Below are 25,114 nucleotides of genomic sequence, written 5' to 3'. Positions count from 1 at the left end.
TNCGCACCACGATGTACAACGTCCACAAGCAGAGGCGTGAGAATCGGGTGAGTCAGAGGTGAAAGATTCTAGGTGTATCTAAGCTCAAGAACACCTAATGTTTTAGAGTCCAAAGTCTGGGAAAGACTAGTGTCCCCGCACTAGCAGGCATGCAGGTGGAGCCCCTCTGTCTGTGTTTGAGAGAGGATTCTGTTTTTTTGGTTTTTTTTTTTAATGTGATTTTTTTAAAGATCTACTTATTTATTTTATGTATATGAGTACACCATTGCTCTCTTCAGACACACCAGAAGAAAGCATCAGATCTCATTACAGATGGTCGTAAGCCACCATGTGGTTGCTGGGAATTGAACTCAGGACCTCTGGAAGAGCAGTCGGTGCTCTTAACCGCTGAGCCATCTCTCCAGCCCGAGGATTCTGTTTTCAAGGCTGTCCTGAAATTTACTTTATCATCCTGGCTGGCCTGACACTCATAATCCTTCTGCCTGGTTCTCCTGGTGCTGGGTCATGCATGCACCACCATTCCTAGCTGGAAAGAGCCCCTCTTTCTTAGCTTTTTTGGTTTCGTGTCTTTAATACGTGGATGAGGCAAGGCCAGCTCCGGGGGGGGGGTGGGGGGGGGGAGGATCTGCTTTGCACAGTCTGTAGATTCAGATGTGAATCTCATTGAGAACCATCCCACAGACACCCAGGATGATATGTAGACACCTTGTGGCCCAGTCAGGTTAGCACACAGAATGAAATGTCAGTTTCTTGTATCAGTGGCATAGACACTAGAAATAATATGAACTTTGAAAGTTGCAATTCTGTGTTCTGGCTATAGGACACTGAATGAGGTCATCAATACAGCGGAGCTCCACTCCTCAGGTCTGAATAGTTCCAGCTCCTCTGAAGGGAGGCTGTGAGGAATGGCCAGGGATTGCTCACAGGGAGCCTGCTAGCACTGAATACATTCGGTCCCAGCACTCAGAAGGCAAAGGCAGAATTGCGGGTTCTAGGCCAGACTAGGCTACTACATAGTAAGCACCTGTCTCAAAACAAACAAACAAAAGTCCCACAAGACTTCTGTCCTGGGCTGGGACCAGGAACCTTGCAAGGACTCCAATCTGGTAAATACCTGCTGGGAAGTGGATCTGTTTGCAGCCCACCTCCTTTCTGGGTCTGTCGTCCCAAGTGTGGAAGCCTCAGCCAAGACCATGCTTGTGATACTTTTCATCTTGGCTTGTGCCCCAGAGGTAACAGGTGAACCACAAACCCTGTTTTGCAGGTCTTTCTCAAGCCTAGGCCAAGCAGGGTGCCCTGGCACAGGGCCAGGGTCACCCTATTGCTGGTGGCTGAACTCAACTGGGAGTGTGTTGTTTCCCTTGGGAAAGAAGGTGGGGACACTCCCATTCAACTGCAACTTCCTGTCCCAGAACCACAGTCTGCACAGAAAACGTCACTGCTAGAGATCACAGTTCCTGTCTCCCCTCTGGATGAGGTAGTCAAAGGGACCCCAAGGCAGAGAGAAGATCTGGGTTTTGTCTGTCTTCTACTTTGAATATGTGTTACCCAAGGATGCCACCCTCTCTGAATTAATTTACTAATCGGTAAATGGAAGATCCTGAGAATGTCCTCCCCATGTGACCTGACACAGCTGTCATGAGTCTGCCATGAGATGTTGTTACAGGCCAGAATGCCGTGTCATTTGTAAGGTCTGCATGGGCACAGACCAGCTGGCATGAAGATCCGGAGGTGAAAACGGAGGAGAGATGAAGTGGCTGTCGTTACCACTATCTTCTCTTGAATTTCTCTCTTCCATCGGCCACTGGGAGACACAAGGCTGAGCCTCTCTCATAGGTTGCTTCCTTTAAAGTCCATGATATATCCGCAAGATATGTGCCCTGCTTTCATTTTATAGTCAGGGAAACTGAAACTCAGGGAGTTAACATAATTCGCCAGAGCCTGTTGCATCCAGTGGGACCAGGGCTCCATTTCAGGTCTTGGGAAGCTTATGCCTGAGTGGCTCTGCCACCCTCTCAGACACCCTCCTGGGTGAAGATGTGACAGCCCAGCTGGCCCCCCCAGTGCTGTGTATATACAGTTCTTGAGGCTTGCATCTGCCCTTCTAGATAAGGCATACCATTCTTGGCCACCCCTTTGTGTACCGCCCCCCTCACCGCCCCAGCTCCTGTGGTAAGCTCCCAGTCACAAGTCACCTCTGGGTTCCTGGTTGGTACTTGTGGTTGAATTGTTCTGGAGTAAAGAGTCAGGGCAGAGCCACCGTCTGTTGTTCTTGCCTTGTCTCAGGCTGATTGTGGCTGTGTGGAAAGTCCTGGGTACCCTGGTGGAGGCTCAGCAGCCTTGCTTCTGTTTCCCCCTGCTGGGTTTTCTGTCTTGCTGCAGTGAGGACAGTAACTGTCTCTTCCTGTGCACCGTGCTGGGCCACCACTACCAGCTGCTGGTGGAGCTCTGTGACATGCATGAAAAAAAAAAAAAACAAAGGCCTCCGGAGCTTCAGGCCTTGCCAGGCTGGGAAGGAAGAAGATAAAGCACCTTAGTGTGACACTGGCCACTTACTAGTGGGCTCTCCGTATCCTCTCCAGGCCATTCGCCCTTTCACACCCCATAATAGCTTCCTTGGTGTCTTCCCCAGTGGACTGCACCTGACTGGCCTGGCCACTCTATGGTTCTCACACCTTCTCTGATCGCTCTTCTCCCACCAGCCTGCTGGGAGCACAGTTCATAAATGTGTTTCTTACCTGCAAATAAGTCATATTTATCCAAAGGCATGCTAATCTACAGGTGCCCAAGCACTGTGGATAGGAGGGTGGGCCCAGCCAGAACAGTTCTCTGCCCTAGATATCCTGAAATTTGGAAGGAAATAGGGAGGAAGAAAAGAGGTTTCCAGCATGAAACAAGCGTGGTGACAGCCACCAAGTGTCTCCTCAGGCTGGGTATGGTAGCCCATTCCTGTATCCAGCCCTGAGGAAGCTGAAGCAGGAGGATGAGTTTGAGGCCAGCTTGGATTCATAGTGAGTTCTAGGGTAGCCTAGACTAAATAGGAAGATAGTGTCTCCAAAATTGTCCTCATGGATGACAGAGGTGACAGAAGGGTCCTGAAGAGCCAGCAGGATCTTGCCACTGCATTGTTTTCTGTTGTTGTCACCGAGTTTCTCCACCAGTAGGTGCTAGCAAGGCCAGAGCCGCTTTTCTTCCTTTCCGAGGGAGGGAGGATGCTCTTATTTGCCTGCCCAGTAAGAGGCAGGTGCCAGTGTGGTGGGTGACAGAAAGGGTAATTACTATGAGATAAGATTTGAGTTCAGCGGCTAACTGTCCAGCAGGCCAGTCATGGTAATGTGTGTCTGTAGTCTTAGCATATATAGGAGGTGGAGGTGGGGTGCGGGGGTTGCCAGTTCCAAGCTATTCTGGGTTTCCTCATAAGACCCTGTCTCCCTGGCAGTGGAGGTGGGGAGGGGAAAGATAAGCATTTGAACAGGTAACGAGCTTCCTGTCCTTGGAAGGATCTCAGTAGAGACTGATGACAGAGGCAGAGAAGACATTCCTTCCTTGGTAGGGGTGCCATGTCATTGGCTTAGCTCCATAGGAACCACTCTCTTAACCTGAGCCCCCTTTTTACCTGACTCTCGGGAGACCCAGGGCTGTGGATATGCTAAGTAGGTACTCTGTCACCAGGCCGCACCCCAAGCCCCAGAGTCCCTCACGAAGGCCATCCACCCAACATCTTTAAGAAAAATATCCCCAAAAGAAAGCCATGGGACCTCAAGTGAGATCTTAGAGAAGGGGTCACAGAGCAGGTAGAAGGAAGGGAATTGTATAACCTGGTGTGGAAAAGTCCCTAGAGGCCTGAGAAACAGAATGGTCTGGTGTGCCTGGATTATTAGGTTGGAGGTGAGTCTCCACTGGGCCACCCCTGCCAGTATGCCTCCCCTACACAACAGCTGCCAAGGAAAGAAAGGTGAGAAGAACTGGTGTTTCCTAAGGCTCAGCTGAGTTCAGGTGCTGCCCTATGTGCATCCGACGTTCCGGCAACCCTAGAGATGGCACAACACTGGTTCCTGTTTTATGGAGTCGGACTCAATACCTTTGCACAATGAGGCTATTCCCATTTTATGGATGAGGAAACCAAGGCATAGTTAAATGCTTTGCTCTGAGTTACAGAGCTTTAAGAGCCAAAACTGGGGCTGGACAGATGGCTCAGAGGGTAAGAGCACTGACTGCTCTTCCGAAGGTCCTGAGTTCAAATCCCAGCAACCACATGGTGGCTCCCAACCACCTGTAATGAGATCTGATGCCCTCTTCTGGAATGTCTGAAGACAGCTACAGTGTACTTATGTATAATAAGAAATCTTTGGGCTGGAGCAAGCAGGGACTAAGCGAGTGGGGTTGACTGGAGCGAGCAGAAGTTCTAAAAAATCAGTTTCCAGGAACCACATGAAGGCTTACAACCATCTGTACAGTACAGTGTACTCACATACATAAAATAAATAAATAAATCTAAAAAAAAACAAAACAAAAAGAAATGCTACCCATAAAACAGTAAACATTTCAAAAAATAAAATAAGAGGCAAAACTAGAATTCAAATCCAGAGTACAATAGAGAATTCTCTTACCCCACCCCTTTCTGTGTGCATGTGTGTGTGTGCATGTGTGTGTGCATGTGTGTGTGTCTGCCTGTATGTGTGCAGGAGCCCACAGAGGCCAAAAAGGTGTTAGATCTCCTAGAACTGGGGTTACAAACAGTTGAGTGCCACCATGTGGGTGCTGGGGTAACTGAACCCAGGTCCTCTGGAAGAGCAGTAAGCATTCTTAACCATTAAACCATTTTTCCTGCCCCTGACTTTGTTAGTTTATTTATTTATTTATTTTTTACCATATAAAGAGTGTTGGCTTCTACCCGATAGCTTTATGCAATTGAGTTCTATCTGAGTTTTGTTTTATATTGTTTGAAACAGTGTCACTCTAGCCCAGCTAGTCTTGAATCCTTAGCACTTCTCTTGTCTCTGTCTCCCTAGTACTTGACAGGCATGAGCCTCCATGTCAGACTCCTGCGATCTTTTGAGTGATTGCTTGCCACGCTGGAAAGGGAAAGAGGGGGTGTGAGGGGGACGTCCAGTTCTTTCTGTGGCTGCTGGGACCCCACCTGCCTTGGCACCACTCTGGGGCCAGCCCAGCTCCCCAGAACCTGGTGCTGACGCTCAGGCTTCTGCCAGGAGAGCTGGATGGACATCTTCAGGCTGAGGAAACCGCATCAGGCAGAGGTCTGAAGTGAGAATGTGCCTAGGCCTTTCAGGAGTCACTGTCACCAGTGTGTTGGTTTGAGTCAGCAGTGAGAAGCCAGCCGCCCTTGTTTGTCTGACTTAGTGCTTGCTGTGGAGTACAGATTGAGCAGTGTTTTAGAATGAGTGATACGATGTCAGACTTGCCTGAAATCCTTCCACCACCTAACCTTTGGCTATAGTGGTGAAACCCCAAGGCTCCCACTCTGCCAGGCTCCATCACTGGATTCTTTGCCAGGTTCTGAAGCTTCCCCACGGATCTCCATCTACAGTATTATCTCCACGTGACTTCTCAGCCTGTCTCCCATCTCTACCAGGATGACTTGTGAGGAAGCATTCTGCTACTGAGCCCCAGACCAAGCCTGGGTGTTTTGAGACAGACTTTTCCTATGAGGCCCAGTTTGGTTTTGAACCTGTAACCCTCTTTTTTTTTTTTTTTTAAAGATTTATTTATTCTATGTAAGTACACTGTAGCTGTCTTCAGACACACCAGAAAAGGGTGTCAGATCTCATTACGAGATGATTGTGAGCCACCATGTGGTTGCTGGGATTTGAACTCAGGACCTTCGGAAGAGCAGTCGGGTGCTCTTACCTGCTGAGCCATCTCACCAGCCCCATCTATAACCCTCTTGACTTAACCTTCCAAGTGCTAGAGTCTGAACCATGTATTACCATGTTCCACTATGGCTGAATTTTAATGTCCCGTCTTCCAGGGAACCTCCTGTGACTTCTCATTTGTTACATCTGACGCACCTGCTTGTGCCCTCCCAGATCCACTCTGAATTCCCGCCATAGCGCTGTGTGTCTGTGTGGGAGGGGGCAAGGTTAAGCAGCCTTGGGAATGCTAAGCACTCGGTCTATGACTGAGCTACACCCCAGCCTCCTTGCTTCTCTTTATAGCTTTATTTTCTCTGATTACATATTCAAAATTCCCACTTATCAGAAGTGCATCATGTAGATCATGAAAGCTCGCTTCCTACAGACAGCTACTGAGGGGTTATTTCTCCCTGCTTTCTCCATATGCAGACGACATATTCAAATGATTCCATACTATTTAACTCCGGTAAAGACTGGGAGAGATCTTGTAGATCTGGAATTAAGATCTACTGTACTCCTTTTGTGGCTATGTGGTATTCATCTCATGGATAAACCAGAGTTCATTTAACCAGCTCCTTCTCCCTCTCAGGGCTTTTTTGGTGGTGGTTGGGGGTGGGGGAGGGGTGAGGCGATGCTGTGATTGAACCCAGGCCTTGCACATGCTCGGTAAATACTCTTGCCATTGAATTACAACTCCAGTGCTAATTAAGCCACTTTTTTTGTGTTGTTTTAGTGTGCCTCTGTGTGTGTGTGTGTGTTAGACCACTTTATAACTCAGGCAGACCTGGGACTCAAAATCTTCCTGCCTTTGCCTGAGTGCCAGAATTTCTAGTGTACCATTCCACCATTGGAATCTAGTGTACCGCCGGATGCCGGATTCCAGTTCACTGTCAGGCATTTGAACTCGTAGCAGCCTGTGCTGCTTTCTCACGTCAGTGAACATTTTTATACATACATCTCTGTGCCCTTCTAGATGTGCCTTTTTAGACAATTCCCTAGGGTGGAATTGCTGACTCAGAGGGTGTGGACATTTAAAAATCACAATAGCTGTTTCCATGTTACTCTTTCTGGAGTTATATTCCTCAACAACATAATTCTAAAATGTGCCCCTCCCCAGTCCTGCCTTTCCTTTGGCACAGCCTTGGGAGTCAGTCACCTGGTCGTTCAGCTCTTGAGACTATCAGCTCCACAAAGGGCAGTGTCCCCTGTTTGTGACTACATTTTGAATGTGAGCACAATGCCTGGCGTACAGCAGGCAAGTGATAAGTGCTTCTTGATTGAGTTGGTAAGGGAGTGAGAGGATAGAGACTTAAGTATAAGGGGTGTGTGTGTGTGTGTGTGTGTGTGTGTGTGTGTGTGTGTGTGTGAAAGCCCTACAGGCTTTCAGATTTGGACCTAGCAGGTATGAGAACTTGTGATTGGTACCCTACGCTGTAGGACGTTCATGGTTCTTGTTGGTCATGCCCCTGCCTCAGCTGCCCTCTGCATACTTATCTGCTGCTGCTTGTCTTCTGTCCCCTTCCTGCTTCCTGAGCCTCCTTAAGAAACTGTCTTTAGAAGCCGGGCATGGTGGCGCACACCTTTAATCCCATCACTTGGGAGGCAGAGGCAGGTGGATTTCTGAGTTCAAGGCCAGCCTGGTCTACAATGTGAGTTCCAGGACAGCCAGGGCTACACAGAGAAACCCTGTCTTGAAAAACCAAAAAAAAAAAAAAAAGGNGTCTTTAGGGCTGGGATATAACATGGCTTATGCAAGGCCCTGTGCTCCAGCTTCAGCACCAGCACCACAAAAAACAAAAGAAGACAACAAAAACAAACAAAAAAACAAAAACCCCAGAAAATAAATCCTTTATTTTGGGCACTCTTCCTTTTGCCTGGAAAGACCTCTCTGCTTCCAGGTGCCCACCAGTCACATCTCAGAGCCTGCAGTCCTTAACTCCCCACGCATGCATGGCGTTCTGTCTGTCTTTCACCCTCATCAGCAGTCACTCCCCAGTGGAGTTTTCCCATGGCACGAGCGCCTTTGCCTACCCATTCCTGTTCTACTCATCCCTCACCTCAGTGGATTGATTGAGAGTTCAGCAGTAGTAGGGGGTTGGTCACACATTCCAGGCCTCCTTAAGATATCAGTGTGCATATATGCCAGTGAGCAGGTTAGCTGGACAGACAAGGTGTTGCGTAGGTGTGAGATGTTGCAAGGCCTGCTCGGGCTGTGGTTTGAAAAAGAGAAAGATGGAAGAAACAGAATTTAGTAAAAGGGATGTGTGGGGCCGTGGGCACAAAGAGCCACGAGATAACAACCCACTGATGGAAGGGGAAGCCAGGGTGGGGAAGAGGAGGAACTTGCTGGTCTGGATTTGAGGAGCTGAAGGTGGTTGCTGCTCTGACTTCCCTGTGAGGAGAGCCAGCCGCCTGGGCAGGTCTCACACCTAGAGGTGGCAGTGGGTCATCATTGGCAGAGCATTAAGATGGGATGAGTTTTCCAAAGGCTAGGAGCATAGGGCTGTGGGAGGGACAGAGCCTTGAGCTGTGAGGCAGGAGGAAGGAGCAGCCAGAACCCACTCACTGTGTACCCAGCCGCCTGAGGGGTTTGAGAAAGGCCAGAGGACAGCGGCATACTGGCTGTTTCTCTGGAGAGGAGAGTCTGGAACCAGGCAGAGTAAGGAGGAAGCCTAGGTCCAGGGCCTTCTTGAAGTCTTGAGGGGGAAAGGGAGGGAGCACCCTGGGGATTTGTGAGTCACTTCCCCTCCAGAGGGAGGACTGAGGGCCTCTGAGTGGATGTGGCTTCTGTGTCCACTCACTGGAATTTCCAACCAATTGGGCTGGGTGGGGCAGTTGACACCTTGCATGTTTGGGGAGCAGCTTCTGTGGGGTTCACAGAAAGTCCCTTGGTTACAGTCCTCAGCTGCCTGCTGCTCTGACCCATGTGGACCCCTATGCTGTGCACTTAGAGCTGGCAGGGTGGAGGACAGAAGGACCCATAGCAAGCACGGGGCCCTGAGCTGACACACTTGTGCCCTAGGGAGTGCCAAGCTTGGCTGTTCCCAGGCCATGGAACAGCCTTACCCTCCCAAACCAAATGAGGAATTGTGGTTTGAGAGGGCCCTTCAGACGTGTCTTGGCTATTTATAACTGAGCCAGAGCGAAACTGGACTGAGAAAAAGTAGTGGATTCTGGGTAGGAGAGAGCTGCAGGATCCCGGTGGTGGGACAGATCCTTGACCAGTTCAGACCTTAGAGAACCTGTCACACCTCTCTCCATCTGTTTCAGTTTTGGTGAGGGCTGGTTTTTCTGTTATTGACAGAAGGGCAAGAGCTTCTCTAGACTTCAGAGTTCCAGAAAATGTTTTAAGGAGTAGAGTAAGAAGCCCCACTGGTTCCTTTTAGTCTCCCCCACCCACCCACCCCCCAGCTTTCTATGTGCTTCTTCTCAGCTAAGGCGCACAGTAGAGGGGAGTTGTCACGGCATGTCCCCAGTGGGGATAGTTTGCCTTCTTTTGGCAATGGCCTCAACAGTTTGACTCTGCCCTGCGGCCATATGGTTGCCACTGACAAGTGAATGTGATGTTGTATGAAAGGCTCCTGTGATGGTTTGTTGTATATGCTTGGCCCAGGGAGTGGCACTACTAGGAGGAGTGGCCTTGTTGTCATAGGCGTGTCACTGTGGGTGTGGGCTATAAGACCCCCAACCTAGCTGCCTGGAAATCAGTATTCTGTTAGTGTCCTTCAGATGAAGATGTAGAACTCTCAGCTCCTCCTGCACCATGCCTGCCTGGATGCTGCCATGTTCTCACCTTTATGATAATGGACTGAACCTCTGTCCTGTAAGCCATCACCAATTAAATGTTGTCCTTTATAGGACTTGCATTGGTCATGGTGTCTGTTCACAGCAGTGAAACCCTAACTAAGACAGCTGGTCATAAAAAGCACGTGACATTTTGATGGACATATTCAGACACTGCACCACCTGGTTGCTGGTACTCATTACACAAGTTTTACAAAGATAAAGTGGTAGGCTGATAGATGAAGCTGAATTTTATTCCAAGCTGCCAAATCCTTAGTGTGAGCATAGGGCACACGCTAAGGGGAAACTCCTCCCACATAACCACAGCTAACAACCAGCTGCAAGAATAAAGGCAGTTTGTGGCCATCCTTAAGCCTAGCTCTGAGCACAGGCAGCGTGGCCATCCTTAAGCCTAGCAAGGATGTGGTTCAGAATGTGTTGTGCTTTAAAAAAAAAAAAAAAAAGTAAATTACCTGCTTTCATTTTAAAGTCAGGAGATTTTATTTAAGCATTCATATTTTCTTTGGGCACGGTGACACAGGATGAGGCAAAGGCAGGCAGATCTCAGAGTTCCAGGCCAGCCTGATCCAACATAGCTGGTTCCAGGATGGCTAGGGCCACACAGAGAGCCCCTCTCTCAAAAACAATTACAGGGAGCTGGAGAGACTGCTCAGCAGTTAAGAACACACATCGGCTGCAGCCAGGTGGTGGCAGTGCACACCTTTAATCCCAGCACTGCAGAGGCAGAAGCAGGCCGATCTGTGAGTTCCAGGACAGCCAGGGCTACAGAGAAAACCTGTCTTGAAAAAAACCCAACTCCTCTCCTCCCCCCCGGCAAAAGAGCACTTGGTGTTCTTGTAGAGAACCTGGGCTAAGTTCCTAGCACCTTTATGACTAAGTTACAGGGGATCTAAACTGGATCTGATGCCTTCTGATCCATGCAAACATGAGATACACACACACAGAGGCATAACAATCATAAATCATACGTGTACAATAACATAAATCTAAAAACAACAAAAAAGCAAACAAGTCTATCTTGGTTACATTTAGAGATCCTGTTTCAAAACAAAGCTAGAACCATAAAGAATACAGTTTGCCTTGTGTTGAAACTTGAGCCTGTGTTTGCTTTGGGGGACATTAATTAGCTGGAGCCTGGGTAGTTTCTTCAGCTCACTTAGGACTTTGGTGCTTGCCTTACCTGAACTTTGAATGAGTGCTAAAGATATGCCACAGTTGGCCTCAGTGTTGAGTTGTAAAAGAGTTCCTGCAGCTGGCCCTAGACTCCTCCCCCATGGCAATATGAATGTGTGTCTACTTAGGGATGGGGTCGGGGACCAGGGTGTGAGCCTCATCCTCTGTATGAATTTAGTTTCTGGAATATGGAAGATGCTTGAGGAATGAGTGAGAGTGAAGCACTCTGGGAGTGGGCAGGGTGGATAATACTGCCTGTCCTAGATTGTGCATACTGGCCTTGTAGGCGGGCTCTCTCTCCTTGGATGTCACAGAAACTACTCCAAGGAAGTGGCATTACCAGCAGCACCAGACCGTGATGTGGCTCTCAGGTGGTCCACGGTGCCCAGTGACACATGCTCAGGACCCTGTCTGCCACTGTGCTTCAGCTGGACACGAGGCAGGCCAGTCCCCTCCTGTATAAATAAATACAAAGCCTTGTTCACTCTACAGTGGTGCAATGGCAACTGCGGTTTCTCACTGGCTGTGGGCCTCCCCGCTGCAAAGGTGCTGGATGGAACCTCAGACCGAGGTGCGAAGGGGGCTCTGTCTTGTGACGATTCCACGGGGATGTGGACTGAGTGGGTGAAGGGTGGCTTTTCGGGGAAGCCGCTCTCCTGCACACCCCCCACCCTGCCGGAGGGCTCGGGAGAGAAGTTGTAAATAAAGCTTGTCTCTGGGAAGCACCCCCCCCCCCCCCCCCCCCCCCCCCCCCCCCCCCCCCCCCGCGCACCCGCCCGGCCTGTCTGCGGCCTCCTCCCTCCCTCCTCCTTCGCTCCAGAAGCCTCTGCCAGCCGCTCGCCCGCCCGGTGACCACAGCAGGAACGAGCAGCTCCACCTCGCAAGTCAAGACGTGCGTTTCCTGTGCATTTGGAGCAATCGGGCCTCCGGGTCCAGAAAGGGCGGGCGCTGTGGGGCCAGCAGCGCAGCACCGGGACGCCCGGACGAGCCCGGCACCAGGCCTGGGGCGAGCGGAGTGGCCGAGGAAGGAACGGACCGCGGAAGGCGCTGGCTGCCGCCCCTGCCCGGCGTTCATCCCGCGAGCGGCTGCCGGGAGGCCCCGCTTCCCCTTTCTCAGGGTGGGGACGCGCGGGAGGCGGGCCCGGCGCGCAGGACGGCTGGAAAGCGGCAGCAGGAAAAGGTTCATAATGGAGCCTTTCATCGCGAGCCGGTGGCCAGGTGCCAGGACCGACTCCGTGGAGGCCAGCATGCTGGTGTAGGCCTGCCCTGCGCTCTTCCCCGCCCGCCTGTCCCCTGCCTGCCTCCCTGCTGGGGCGCGCAGCGGCCGCTGCCGCTGCTGCTGCTGTTGCTGCTGCTGTTGCTGCTGCCGCTGTGTGGACCCTGCTTCCTGTTTGCCCTCTGCGGCTCTGGCTGCCATGGAAGAGGAAGAGGAGGCAATAGGCTTTTTGGACAAGGTTCTGGAGGATGAAGATGTGTTTCTCCTGGAGGAGTGTGAACTGGGAACCCCGACCAGCCCTGGCTCAGGGTCCCCCTTCTTGGTGACTGTGAAGGTGGGAATGTGACACGCCCTGGATGCTTGTGGGGAGGGGGCAGGGATGGCTCTTGACTGATGCTGAAGCCGTGTTTGGAGAGAAATGGCTGATGTGTGCACAAGCCTCATGGCTGAGTGGAAGAGCCTAACTCAGCATGAGATGGGCTGGTATGTTCCTGCCAGAGGATTGAGGGCTGGGCTCTCTCAGCAGCTGTTCTGGAGGGAGAGATGGAGTGAGTGCCTGCCTGCCCTGCACCAGTTGTCCTTAGGGGCAGTGACTGTTGGCTTTCCCCTCAGTCAGCTGTGTTAAGGGATCTTTTTGGCAGTGACATGAGTCACCTGGTGGCCCGTCACTGATATGAGCCTATTGCCCCCAGAAGAGCTGGCTGACTTGAAACTGGTGGGCAATAATTCATTGTTTCCATGGCAACCAGAGGATAAGGGCATTTGCGAAGTGTGGCCAAGGGAGCTACCTCTTTTCCAAGGAGGAGACTGGCGACTTGGTGCGTCTTGACTATGCAAGTGAACCTTTAGGAAGATCAAGAATTTGAGGTCACTTGGGCTTTCTTGAAGGAAAATAACTGAATCAGCTGGAGAGGGGGTGGGAACAGCTGTCCGGTAGGTAAGCATTTTTCCCAAAGTGGGCATAAGCAAGAGTAGCCCACTTGTTCCAGGTCAGCAGAGCTACTAGAGAGGCAGGTTAGGATGGAATGGGCTGTTGGGAATGCCAGTTCTGGTGTGGAGAAGTAACCTCCATTGCCTATACCTACCATTAAGAACTTGAGCCACAGCCTATCACTTCTCTTTCCTGTGCCTGGAGGGAGGGCCTCTGAAGACTGTGGCAGGAGCATGCACACTGCAAAGCCGGGCTACCTGACTGCATGGGCCCTGGAGGGCGTGGTGTTCGGTGCCTTGCCAGGCTAGGTGTCTTGAGTCTTTCCTTTCCATAAGATGATGATCACAGCCCTGTTCCACCCACACACCATGGTGTGGCTCCAAGAAGGAGCTAATGAAGACTAAAAATAGACTGCAGACCTAGGTTAGGTAGGTGGCAAATATGCAGGGTTGGGGTGGAGAGATGACTGCAGGCTTGGGTGGGAGCGGCAGTGGGATCCTGGCACCTCATCTCTATTCGGTAATCTGGTGCATGTTTAGAGCAGCCGAGTAAGTAAATCACGTCCCTCGATGGGCCCGCAGACTTCTCTGTACTTAAGTTGTGGCCAGCCTTCTCACCAGCCTCTTTATGATTCAAGGAGCATGCTGGAAGTTCAGCAGTCAAGGGATGGCCAATCTATGAGGTTCCTGAAGGACCTTCCCTCAGCAGCCCCCCACACCCCCACCCCAGCACCGGTGTTAACACCACTCCTGCTGCATCCTGGGCATATCCTTTCTCTAGGTCATGGTGTATAACTTCATCATACTCTGCTGACCACTGAGTGGTAGCGCTGTATGGCTGGGGCCTGTGAAAACTTTTGGAACAACTGAATTTGTTGGGACACACAGAAGCGATACCAGATTCCTGGCCTCGTTTCCTATTAGAGGGATTCTCAGGAAGTGGCACGTGGTCCTGTGCACTTACCATACCTAAAATCATCCTTCCTCTCAGGTCTCCATGACCCCTGAATAGAGCCCTCCCTCTAACTCTCCCTTGCCCTCCCCTCTGCCTCGGTGATTCTGGAGTTAGCATCAGCCTGGGAGCTTCTTGGTCCTCTGTAATAACCTTTCCAGCACCTGTTTCCTCCATCTTGGCCTTAGACAGATTGCCCAGGGTTGCAGAGAAGTGGAGAGCACACCCATCAGTTTATGGAAGTGTTGTCCGGTTGTGTTCGATCTTAAGTGCTCAGGGAGGCATCAAGGAGACAGGTAGACACGGCATGGCCCTTTCTTATAGAGTCCCAAGTAAAGGATCGAGTTCACAGGGGACAGAAAAGTGGAGCGAGAAAGCAAGCAGGCTGTGAGAGGCATCTGATCGAAGAATACCAGAATCCAGATGTGGGGGTGAATGCCTGTAATACTACCCTTTGGGAGGTTGAGGCAGGAGGAATACCAGGAGTTCAAGGCCAGCCTGAAATGCATAGTGAGCTCCAAGTCAGTATGGGCTATGAATGAGACCCTGTTTCAGAGACAGATGAACAGCAATCGCAAAGGCCCCTGGATGCAGAGGAGGAGGGAACCACTTTTAATTGAGTCAGGACTGGACTGCAAACATGTTTCCACACACATGTGCAGGGACCAGCGAGCCAAGGCGGTGCTCGCAACGTCCTGGCTGCAGATGGTCTTGGCTCACTCCTCGATGGCAGCTGGTAGGACTCCAAGGCAATTTACTCTTTGCTATTACTTTACTTCAGGAGTTCTTACCTTAAACAGTAGTTGTGTTGCCATGCGTTTGCCCAGATGCCAGCCCTATAAATCAGTCCTGGTTCCACTGTAATTTCCGAGGTGCTTCGTCTTCTTAGGGGACAGATGCAGAACTGGCTGGCAGTTTTCTCCAGAGCCATAGCTGGAGCTTGCTACCTCTCACAACCCAGCTAGCTTCCTTCGAGGAGTTAACGATCTGTAAACTCATAATGCAGATACTGATAGCAACATCACATCCCATCTGTAAAACGGTGCATAGTTTTCCAAAAAATTTTCACACAGTTCTATTTAAAGGTAGGTAGGGCTGACGAATGGGGCCTTGTAGATGCTGCTATTTCAAGGAACTCATTTGTCAGGAATAAAAAGCTCTTTTGTATTCCATATTAACTCTTCAGGTATCTGTGCTTAACAAGAATGGCTTGTCTGAAATGCCTGTATTCATGTTTGACTACTCAGGTCTCTCCTCTGCAGTGATGATGTTACCCATCACCCTGTTGGTGTTTCCAGAAGTATGGGCCACATAATTGATGGTTTGAGAAATGATTTTAGGTGACATATTGATATATGTTTTATAGTTAGGTGTGTTTTAATGTATATGAGGAAGAACAGGACTCATGTATCATTTCTATGATTTGATATAAAGCTTAGGATAAGACTCTACTAAAATCTGTATTGGCCAAGGAATGGTAGGGCATGTCTTTAATCCCAGTACTTGGGAGGTAGAGGCAAGAGGCTCTCTGTGGGTTCAAGGCCAGCCTAGCCTACATCTTGAAAACTTTTATTATGCCAGTGTGGCAAGGCTATACTGATGTGGTATGAGCAACTGAGGTTCTTCAACGTATATGGAGTATATGAATCTGGCCGTAGCTCAGACAGCAGGAGGGTGGAATGTGAAGGTCTACCACCAAGAAAAGGGGTACTTGGGGGAGGAGAGACTCCAAGCACAGTTCTCTCTTAGGTATGAGCGGGCCCAGCTGTCCTGAGGCTATGGCTTGACTTGGGCATCAGGCCCTGATGTGAGTACAACCCCACATGGCATCTGCTCTAATCCTGAGTGTCCCTTGCAAACTGGTGTGGCCTGTGGGCTAAATTATGCAGTCTGCAAAGTCTCAGACCCTCGCTGGTTAGCTTGTGGCTTCAAGCACAGCTAGAACTGGGCCTGCCTGCTTAGTCCTCACTGTTGCCTTGGAGAAGATAAAGGGCCATGGAAAGATTGTTTCTTGACTTGGCTTAGAACCAAACCTTAGGAGGCTTTATTTAGGCCTAAGCTCTGCGGAAGCCCAGGCCAGAGCCGCCCACGGCTTATCAATAGATACTACCATAGTGACCTGGTGTGTTGATTTAGGGGCCTCAAGATGACAAACTAGCAGTCTAGCAGTTTGTGTAAATCGCTGGGGATGAAGGTGCCCACGAAGGATCTGATTTATAAGCCCCGATGGGAGAGAAGCGGGTGACAGCGTTTCTGTGTTGGGGAAAGGTTGGCTGCGTGGCAGAGCACTTGCCCAGGGCATTCGATGCATGTGGGCACCTCTGGAAAACATGCTGAGAACAACCGCCCAGCATGTGCAGTAGAGAAGGAACAAGTGAATTCTGAACGCTGTTGTTTTATGAAACAAACAAATCTCTCCCACAAGGACTGAGGAAACAGCCATCAATTTCTAGGTTTTGTTTTGTTTTTAAGTTTATTGAGTATGCTGCAAGAGGGTAGCAGCCAGGCAATAACTCCAGAACCAGGGCCAACCATCTCCAGATTGTCCCAAAGCAGAAACATACATGATATGGAGAAAGCCCTCCCTGCCCAAAGATAGAAGGCTCTTCAGTGCTAGCTGAGCAGCAGGCTGACTGTTGGTAAAATTCACAGAGCATAATTTCACATCATTGAATTCTCAGCTGCCTACACCCCATCCTAGCTAGAATTTTAGGAGTATAGCCCAGAGTGGGGACTTTTGGAAATGACTGATTATTGACTTTTAAGAGAGATCTCTTCTCAAAAGCTTCTTTTGGGATAGGCATATGAGGCAAGGGTCTTGTTAAAATGGGTTGTTTCACAGTAGAGGAAGGCTTCTTCAGATCATGAGCTTTACAGAGGCTAAGGAGCACTGCAGTGGGTGAAGCCCACCTGTTTACAAAGCGTTTGCCAGATTCTCAGGGGAATCCTTGCATGGGAGGAATGAGGGCCAGTACGGGAGCAGGGGCCTCCAGCTTGGAAGGCAAAGTGCAGGTCAGGTTTGGGAAGCAGGCAGCTCGCAGGCCAGTGTGGATCTATCTGACTTTGAGAGCTGAAGCCCTGCCTCCCTGGACTCAAAGGTGTTGTTGGAGGCTGGGCTGTCTCCAAGCAGCTGGCCATTTGCACCCCTCTGTGCCTCAGGGCCATAATGTTTATTATACCTACCAGATTGTGAGATGCCAGTGAAGAGCACTTAGCACCCGTTCTTGGTACTTGTGAAGCCATCAATAAATAACTCTGTCCTTCCTTAATGTGGGATTTGTACTGGCTTCCTAATGCTGCCACAAACTTATGGCTAGAAACAACCCCGATTTAGTTTCTTGTAGAGCTTCAGGAAGCTCTCAAGAAATAAATTTATTCCACCTTTTCCCTATATCCCTTGGTTGCAGGTTCCATTCTCTAGCCTCAAAGCCAGCAATTTAGCCTTTACCCCCTCTACCTCATTGTTACATGTGACTACTAAGGGCCCACTTAGGTAATCCAGGAATTTCCTTAAATTCCATCATACCGGAGAAGTCCCTTAGTCAGTCATTAAAGTAACGTGGACCTCTCTGCAGGGTGATCATTGTCTTTACTCTAGGGCGAGATATCATTTCATAGTTTGGGGAGCAACAGCCTTCAGACATTTGTACCACTTAGGAAAAGATGTGAAGAATACTCACTTCGGAAAGTCTTCAGGGACACTGGAATGGGTTTTCTTTGTGGCTTGAGAGATTTCCGTGGCTTGATAGACATTTCTAGCTCACATTAAGGGTGTGCGTGCATTTGATGCCCAGAAAGGAGCTGTTTGAGACAACAGGTCTATAAGTACAAGCTTGGGAAGGGTGTGGGAGAGGGAAGGAAACATCCTAGAGGTAAAAAGAAAGATGAGGTAGCTAGCGTTGGAGGCCTTGGGGTGGACCCCAGCTCTGCCTCTTTTAAGTCTCATTTGTTTCTGTTATATAAGGAAGAATACAGAACTCACTTCAGTGTGGGTGTCGGAGGGCCGGAAAGCAAATATGCAAGTCTAGAGAGGAGTTAAAAGCCTTTCCTGCTGAAGGGCAGATGTGACACAGGATTGAGGCTTGTCTTGGGGAAGAAGAGTGCAATGCAGTTGTTGTAAAGGCCTAAGGGACATCACCCACTAGCCAGGCAGGTAACCTCAAGGCCATGTAGGTCTTAGGTGGAGGAAGAAGTGACAGAATAGCCATCCTGTGAAGAAGAGGTGTCACTTAGCCTAGGAAAGAGCTCAGAAGGTAACATTGACAGGAGATCCCAGCTTCAGGGCTGAGTATGACCACCTTTCCTGGGAAGGCAGAAATGGCTGGGCCTTGGCCCTGGGAGAGATTGGGAGGTAGGGAAGGGCCTGAGGCCATTACAGGTATTTAAGTAAGATATGCTACAGCCCAAGTAACAGCTTCTGGCCCTCCTTTTTTATTTATCTTTGTTTCAATGTTTTCTTCTCCTACTAGATTATAAACCAGGTGAAGGCTGAGACTGCTTGCTTCCTGTTGTAGCCATAGGGGCTGCTGAGCATTCAGGAAATATTTGTTGAATAGATACATGAACCTATCTTTCCTAGTTGAATTTTGCAGTATTTATATTAAGCCCTTGACCAGAAGGTGTTCTTGGAAGATTGATTTTACTGCAGGAGAGAGGAAGGATTCAGAGGTCAGTTCAGAGACCTTGGGTGGAGGAGTCAATCCTGGGGATAGTCAAGGAAGCATCCAGACGTGGCCGAGGGGAGGGAGGCGGGCTGATGAGCAGCCAGGAATAAAGCTTGAATAAAATAAATTTTCCTGCCTGGTGAAAATGACATGCTCTTCACTGAAGGTAAAATTTTAACGCCTCTCTCTATGCCACTGTGCCAGTTGGCATCCAGGCTTAAACAGGGCATGATCTCCACCACTGGGGAACAGGAATTCAGGAGGGAGGGAAACCTACACCATGAGGAATGGCTGAGGTAAGCGTGGGTGGCCCACAGCTGACACCTGTTATGGTATTGAGCCCCTAGGACAGGAAGACCTTAGCACAAGTGGCCACAAGGCCAGGGCTTCCATACCCATTTCCGCCCCATTCTCTCCAACCCTGTCTCAGTTTATATATCACTTCCTCTGGGGGCTCTGTCTGTCCTTAACTGTTCCCAGAACTGTTCCCCGTCCCACGTAACGTAACCAAGCTCAACCTCAAGTCATGAAAGAATGTCTTTATCCCCTCTTCCCTGTTAGACCAGATGTAAAGCGGGTCCTTGCTGGCCCTAGTTAGCATCACAAAGTTAGTAAGGAGAAAATGGTTGAGAGCAGAAGCTGGCAGAGGATGGGAGAGAAACCACACGAGATGTAGCAGGAGTATGGGTGGTTGCTTTTTCTTTTATGTTTTGCTGTTTTCCAAAACTTATCTAATATAAAACCTGGCATTAGGCAGAGCATGGAGGTTCATGAATAGAATCTCAGCTTTTGAGTGGTTGAAGCAGGGGTATTGCTGTGGGTTCCAGACTAGCTTGGGCTACAGAATGGAATTCTGTGTGAAGACAAACAATGATGTTAATAATATGGCTTTTATCACCTTTGAATATGTTGGTTAAAAGAATAGAGAGAGGGAGAAAAAAAAAAAAAGCAAAGAAATAGGCGTCTTGAGCTGTGGCCCCTTCTTACCCGCCACCTCCGGCTTTTGGCTTGCTCTCTTGCAGGTGGAGGCAGGGAAGGGTCTGGAGATGAGGAAGCTAGTTCTCTCTGGGTTTCTGGCCAGTGAAGAGATCTACATTAACCAGCTGGAAGCTCTGTTACTGGTGAGTACAGGGGTTGGGGGTGTCCCTGTCAGCCAATGCCCTGCTTTAAAACTGCTCTTGGAGTTGGAGAAGACCATAGAGGACAGACACCAATGTTCCTCTGTTCACAGCCAGGCATCTGGAGAGCTGAATCAGTCACTGCCGTGTCTCCGAGACCCTCCTGTGACAGGCGGGAAAAGACACACCGGTGTGGGAGGACAAGCACTCTCATCAGCCGTGATGACTGTGAGGTGGCATTGGGAGTTGATACAGTGCTATATACCAGGGGGCACCTTGCTGCCCCAGCACTGCTCTGGGTAGTGTGTATCCGTCAATCAAGCTGAGACCCTTTCGTCACCCTTGGTCCAAGTCCTTCCTCTTTCCCAGGAAAGGAGACCATTAGCACCATCCTGAAGGCTCTCTGTTGGGAAATGGGAAATGGAGGATGTCTGTGTTTTAAAGTGCTATTGCTCTGAAGTGTTAGACCAGCCTGCGCTCTCAGTGAAGATGAAGGTGGTGTTGCGTGAATCAGATCGGGTGGTGACTATTAAAACATTCTCCAGAGATAAAAGCATCACCACACAGACGCGTTAGCCTTTGAAGAAAGTGCTTATGAGATGCGTCTGGGTATTATGCAGAGTGATTGTGTGGTGTAAATTCTTTTCTCTGGGTGTTGTGCAGTCAGATGGCGTAAAAAACTGTTTTGGGGAAAAAAAAAAAAATCTGAGACAGGAGGATCAGCATGACTTTGAAGCCAGTACGGACTACCTAATGAATTTCAGGCCAGTCCAAACCTTGTCTCAAAAAGCTAAAAAGACAAACCAAGCGAACAAATAAAAAACCCCAGAGAATCAGAGATAAATGTGGATCAGTAGAGGACGGTCCTTATAAGCAACACCCATGATTGCGAGCTTGTGAGATGGGTTGTCCTTCAGTGTCCCAGAGGCATTGGGGTTTATTAGCCAAGGAATGTACAGCTGCTGTGCAGGGCACCGTGCTGAGCTTGTCTCAGGGTCTCCTTGGGAGTTCACTGGTCAGCCCAGAGGTGGTCTCCACACGGGAGTCAGTGGTGGAGGACAGGAATCTCGTCTGCATCTGGAGCCAGGAGTGGGACACAGCCTTACCCTGCTGTTAGCAGCATGCATAGTGCAGTGTTTGCAAACAGCATCTCAACCCCTTTTCGGGGGTTATGAAAGTGTAGAGGTTTGAAGCAGCATTTTAAAACAAATTGAGAAAGACTGTCAGTGTGTACATAAGCAGTGAAGGGTAGGTGCTGTCAGAATGTGTGTCTAGATGATACACAGGGGCACGTTATCTTTCTTTCATCTACCCCTTTTCCTCCCTATCCTTCCTTGTCTCTTTCTCATGTAACCCAGACTGGCCTTGAACTCACTCTGTAGCTGAGGCTGGCTTTGAACTCTTGATTCTTTACATCCACCTCTCAAGTGCTGAGGTTACACTAATGTGAGGGTCCACTACATTATTTTTTAAATGTTTTATGGATTCAAAACCCACTGTGTTGCTAGATGTGAGAGTGTGTGTTTGTAACCCCAATACTCTGTAGGCTGAGGCTAGACCAATCATGAGTTAGAAGCCAGCCTGAGCTAGATAAGGAGACCTTGTCTCAAAACAAATGAGACCACTGTCTTCGAAAAGTTATGTGTAAACTCTCCGATCCTTAGCTTCTTATTTGAAGATGGTATAGTTGTCTCCCTTCTGTGGAGAATCTATTTCAAGACCCATAATAGATGCCTGCAATGCCTTGGATAGTACTGAATCCTAGATATACTGTGGTTTTTTATTATTATTATTATTATTATTATTATTATTATTATTATGATACAAACTTATAGACAAATTAGGTACAATAAGATATTAACAATAATGAACATGAGCGATGGTGGCCATATACCATAATGAAAGTCGTGTAGTAAAGTCATGTAACATGGCCCCTGCCTTGAGTGCAGACACACTGTTTTCAGAGCATGGATAACCACAGGTAGCTGATGGTAGCGAGAGAGTTGGTACCTTCCCCCTTTGGGTTGATCCTTTGGGACCCAGTACTGTACAGGCTACTAAAGATAAAAGGCAGACAGGCCTGGGGTGTGCTGTACCCAAAAGTGCATCACTGGCAGAACGCAGATCTGACAGGGACCAGATGCATGACTGAGAGCCCCACTTCACACCTTACCTTCACGAAGTGAGAGGACCATGCCATACCTCATTTTTTCCATCTACAGGCTGGGTTCACAAGTAGTACTCTCTGTGTGGGACTGTTGCAAAGATAATGAATTGTATTCAGCTCTTGGGAAGGGCCTCGGTGTTACCTGGCATTTTTACTGTTTCCTCCTGAGCTGAGCAGAGACAGATTCAGGCTCCTGTGTTCCTTTTGGTTTTGTTTTGAGAGTTTGGTTTTGTTTTGGGTCTTGCTATGTAGATCAGCCTGAGCCCAAACTTGGAACTGTCTTCTTGCTTTTGCTTCTTGTGTTCTTGGTGACAGTGGGTTTGAAAATCAGTGTCTTGCCAAGTATAGTGGTTTATGCCTATAATCTCAGCAGCAAGCTTCAGGCTTTTGTGTTCTTGTCAGTACCCCTCCCCCAGATACCCCAAAGAAGGAGGAGGTGGTACCCCTGAGCGGCACGCCTCTCACATTCCATTTTCCTTCATCAGATGTTCTCCTCTGGACAGAGATAGATTTAGGAACCAGGGCAGAGCTTCCTGATAGCTTCCTGATGTGCCTTCCTAAAGAGCTTCTACCCCAAAGGCACACTGTGTGATCGCATCCACACACACCCCACCACCACCACCACCACTCCCAACTTGTTCACTCTGGCCTCTCAGAAGGCCTTAGGCTCAGAGGATAAAGCTCAAAGATAAGGACTCAATCCCTCCCTCCACTAATCAGGAGCCCTCCCCTTTTAGCCACTGAGGAGCCCAGCTCTGCTTTTCCTGGGTGGTCCAGCTTAGAGGTGAAACTGTTTCTCTGGCTTTCTCTCCCACTTCTCCTAACAACAGATCCCTTATCCCCCAGGGAGTGACTTAAAAATGGAAATTGACTTCTCAGTGCAAAGTGTCTCTTTTCTCCTCAGTACTTCCTGGTATGCAAAGGACTAGGCCTATGTACTTAAGGCTGTACACACTGGCAGAAACAACACAACACACAGACAGGAAAGCCACATAGGGGCCTCTGTTCCCCGGCCAGCACCCAGGGGCCAGGTTTAGTAACTTTCTGGAAGGAATGGTGAGCTTCTGTAACTCCTGAGGTCTGAGAGCTCAGCTTTAGGGGCTGGGGCTCTAAAAGAAAGAGAACTAAATGCTCTGCACAGGTACTGTGTGGATTGTTGCCTACAGTCCATCCCACCTTGGGGTCATAGTTTGCCACAGCTAGCCCAATTGCCACCTTCTCTTAGCCTTTCACTGTGGCTGTTTCTGTCCGAGTTCATAGTCCTGGGGCATCTCAGCTTGCTTGTTTATGTGATAGGTTAACTACACCTCCTCTGTGAGTGCCAAGAAGTAACCAGGGCTTCGATAGTAAATGTGCCTGTCAGGGCCAAGCCTTCAGGGGTAGGAGGTAGAGGAAGTGGGCAGATTTCTTTCCCCTGTTTCGAAAGGCTACTTTGCTAGAGGACACGGCAGACATGACTACGTGAGGGCAGAACCGGCTAACTCCCACCTTTAAGTGAAGCTCCCAGGGTGGGAGTTAAGGCCACCCAGGGGTTCTCTGTAAGAATTCTTTTGACAGCTTCTCTCTAATCCTTGCCATAATCTAGACCAGGGAGGAGGGCGGAGGTAGCTGATGTGCTAACTCCCTGGTCCTAATAGCAATGTTGGGTCAAGCTCAGTGAGAGGAGCCTGGCCTTTGAGCCTTCATGTGAGTCTTCAGATAAAAAGTAACTTACTGAGGACCAGCCAGACCTTCCCCCTTCACCATGGATAATGGGGATGAGAGCAAAAAAGTCAGTCCTTCATCTGGTGAGAAAGTTTCAGGCAGGCTGGCCCATGTGAGAGCACTTTTCTTCCCCTTTCACAGACAGTGGGAAGTTGAGGAGGAAGCAGAGCTGCTGGGCCTGTCTCGGAGGAGGGAGGTTGACCAGTGTGTGCTTCCCCAGCAGTCGCTTCTGAGAAGTCTCGGCCTTCCCAGGGCTGTTCTCCTCTTCCCTTTATTCCTTCCACGTGGGGACTGTGCCAAGGCACAGGATGAGTGGCTTTGAGGCTCCGTGGCAATTTGTACCTGTCCATTGGATTAGATATAGATGTTATGTCACGTCTGAAGGGAAGTCCCCTGTATCCTTCCACCTGGGCATGGGAGCACGCTGTGCTTTCCTCCTAGTTCCTCCTGCTGCCTTGCCTGTGTGACCCCGCAACTCTCCTCCTGCTAAGATCTCACCGGCTTCAGAGGCCCCATTACTTTCACTGGTACCTCCTCCACAAAGCCTTTCCTTAGCTGCTCCAGTACATCCAAGTTGGGAAATGTCCAGCTTCATGCTGGCCACCAAGTTGCTTGGTTTGTTTCAGTCAATTTTTTCAAATAGCATCTAATGTTCTCAAGAAAGGAGATCATGGGTCACCAAAATGATCGCCTGAGTACTGGGCTGCTGTCACTCACGGCTCTGCAGAATGCTGGGTCATTGCATAGCCAGCCGTGCTGTCAAAGCCATACTCCCCTCTGCGTAAACACACTCCTGTGCTCCATCCAGTCCTGCTCAGCCCTCCTCTTCCTGTATATGTGCACTGTACATAGTCTTAGTGGCCAAGCCTGGTTCTGACTCCGGTTCAGTCTTCAAGGAAATCTTGATGAGGACAATTCTCTCTGGCCCCATGACTCTATCTCAGAGTGAGGGTCCCTCCCCTCTTTGGAGGAGCCACCTCACCACCCTGCCTTAGGTGGTCCCCTCCTTATTTTCTTCATCGAACTTACTGGTGTGTATAATTTCATGTTTGATCATTTACTTGTGTTTCCTTTGTCTCCTCTGCTAGACTGGAAACACCATGAGGACTGGGACGGTATGTGTTCCAGGCACACCAGTGGGGGTTGGGGATTAGTCTTATATTTGGCACTTGGTTCTTTATTCAAAGGATGGATAATAATATTAGCTGCCTTCTAGATGCCAGATAGGTACTAGAAACTTTATTTATTTATTTATTTATTTATTTATTTTCAGAGCTGAGGACAGAACCCAGGGCCTTGCACTTGCTAGACAAGTGCTCTACCACTGAGCTAAATCCCCAACCCCTCTTTATTATTATTATTATTTTTAATATTTATTTATTTATTTATTTGTATTTTTTTGAGACAGGGTTTCCTCTGTGTAGCCCTGGCTGTCCTGGAACTCACTTTGTAGACCAGGCTGGCCTCGAACTCAGAAATCTGCCTGCCTCTGCCTCCCAAGTGCTGGGATTAA

The 25,114-nt window shown here is 49.3% G+C and overlaps 1 protein-coding gene across 4 annotated transcripts in view; it reads left to right on the top strand.

Annotated features, from left to right (window-relative positions):
• The window catches only part of Abr (ABR activator of RhoGEF and GTPase), a 196,143-nt gene that overhangs the window by 105,868 nt on the left and 65,161 nt on the right, over positions 1-25,114 (top strand). For 3 of the 4 annotated variants that reach the window (XM_021175886.2, XM_021175889.2, XM_021175887.2), the window contains exon 3: positions 19,635-19,733. In XM_021175886.2, the coding sequence (XP_021031545.2) occupies positions 19,635-19,733 (99 nt within the window). Of the gene's footprint in view, positions 1-11,678; positions 12,401-19,634; positions 19,734-25,114 lie in introns of those variants that run through there. The other variant, XM_021175888.2, reaches the window with a different exon arrangement.

Source organism: Mus caroli, chromosome 11, assembly GCF_900094665.2.
Source record: "Mus caroli chromosome 11, CAROLI_EIJ_v1.1, whole genome shotgun sequence".
In the NCBI taxonomy this organism is placed as follows: domain Eukaryota; kingdom Metazoa; phylum Chordata; class Mammalia; order Rodentia; family Muridae; genus Mus; species Mus caroli.
Note: the sequence above shows the minus strand (reverse complement) of the source record. Positions and strands in the feature narration are given on the sequence as shown.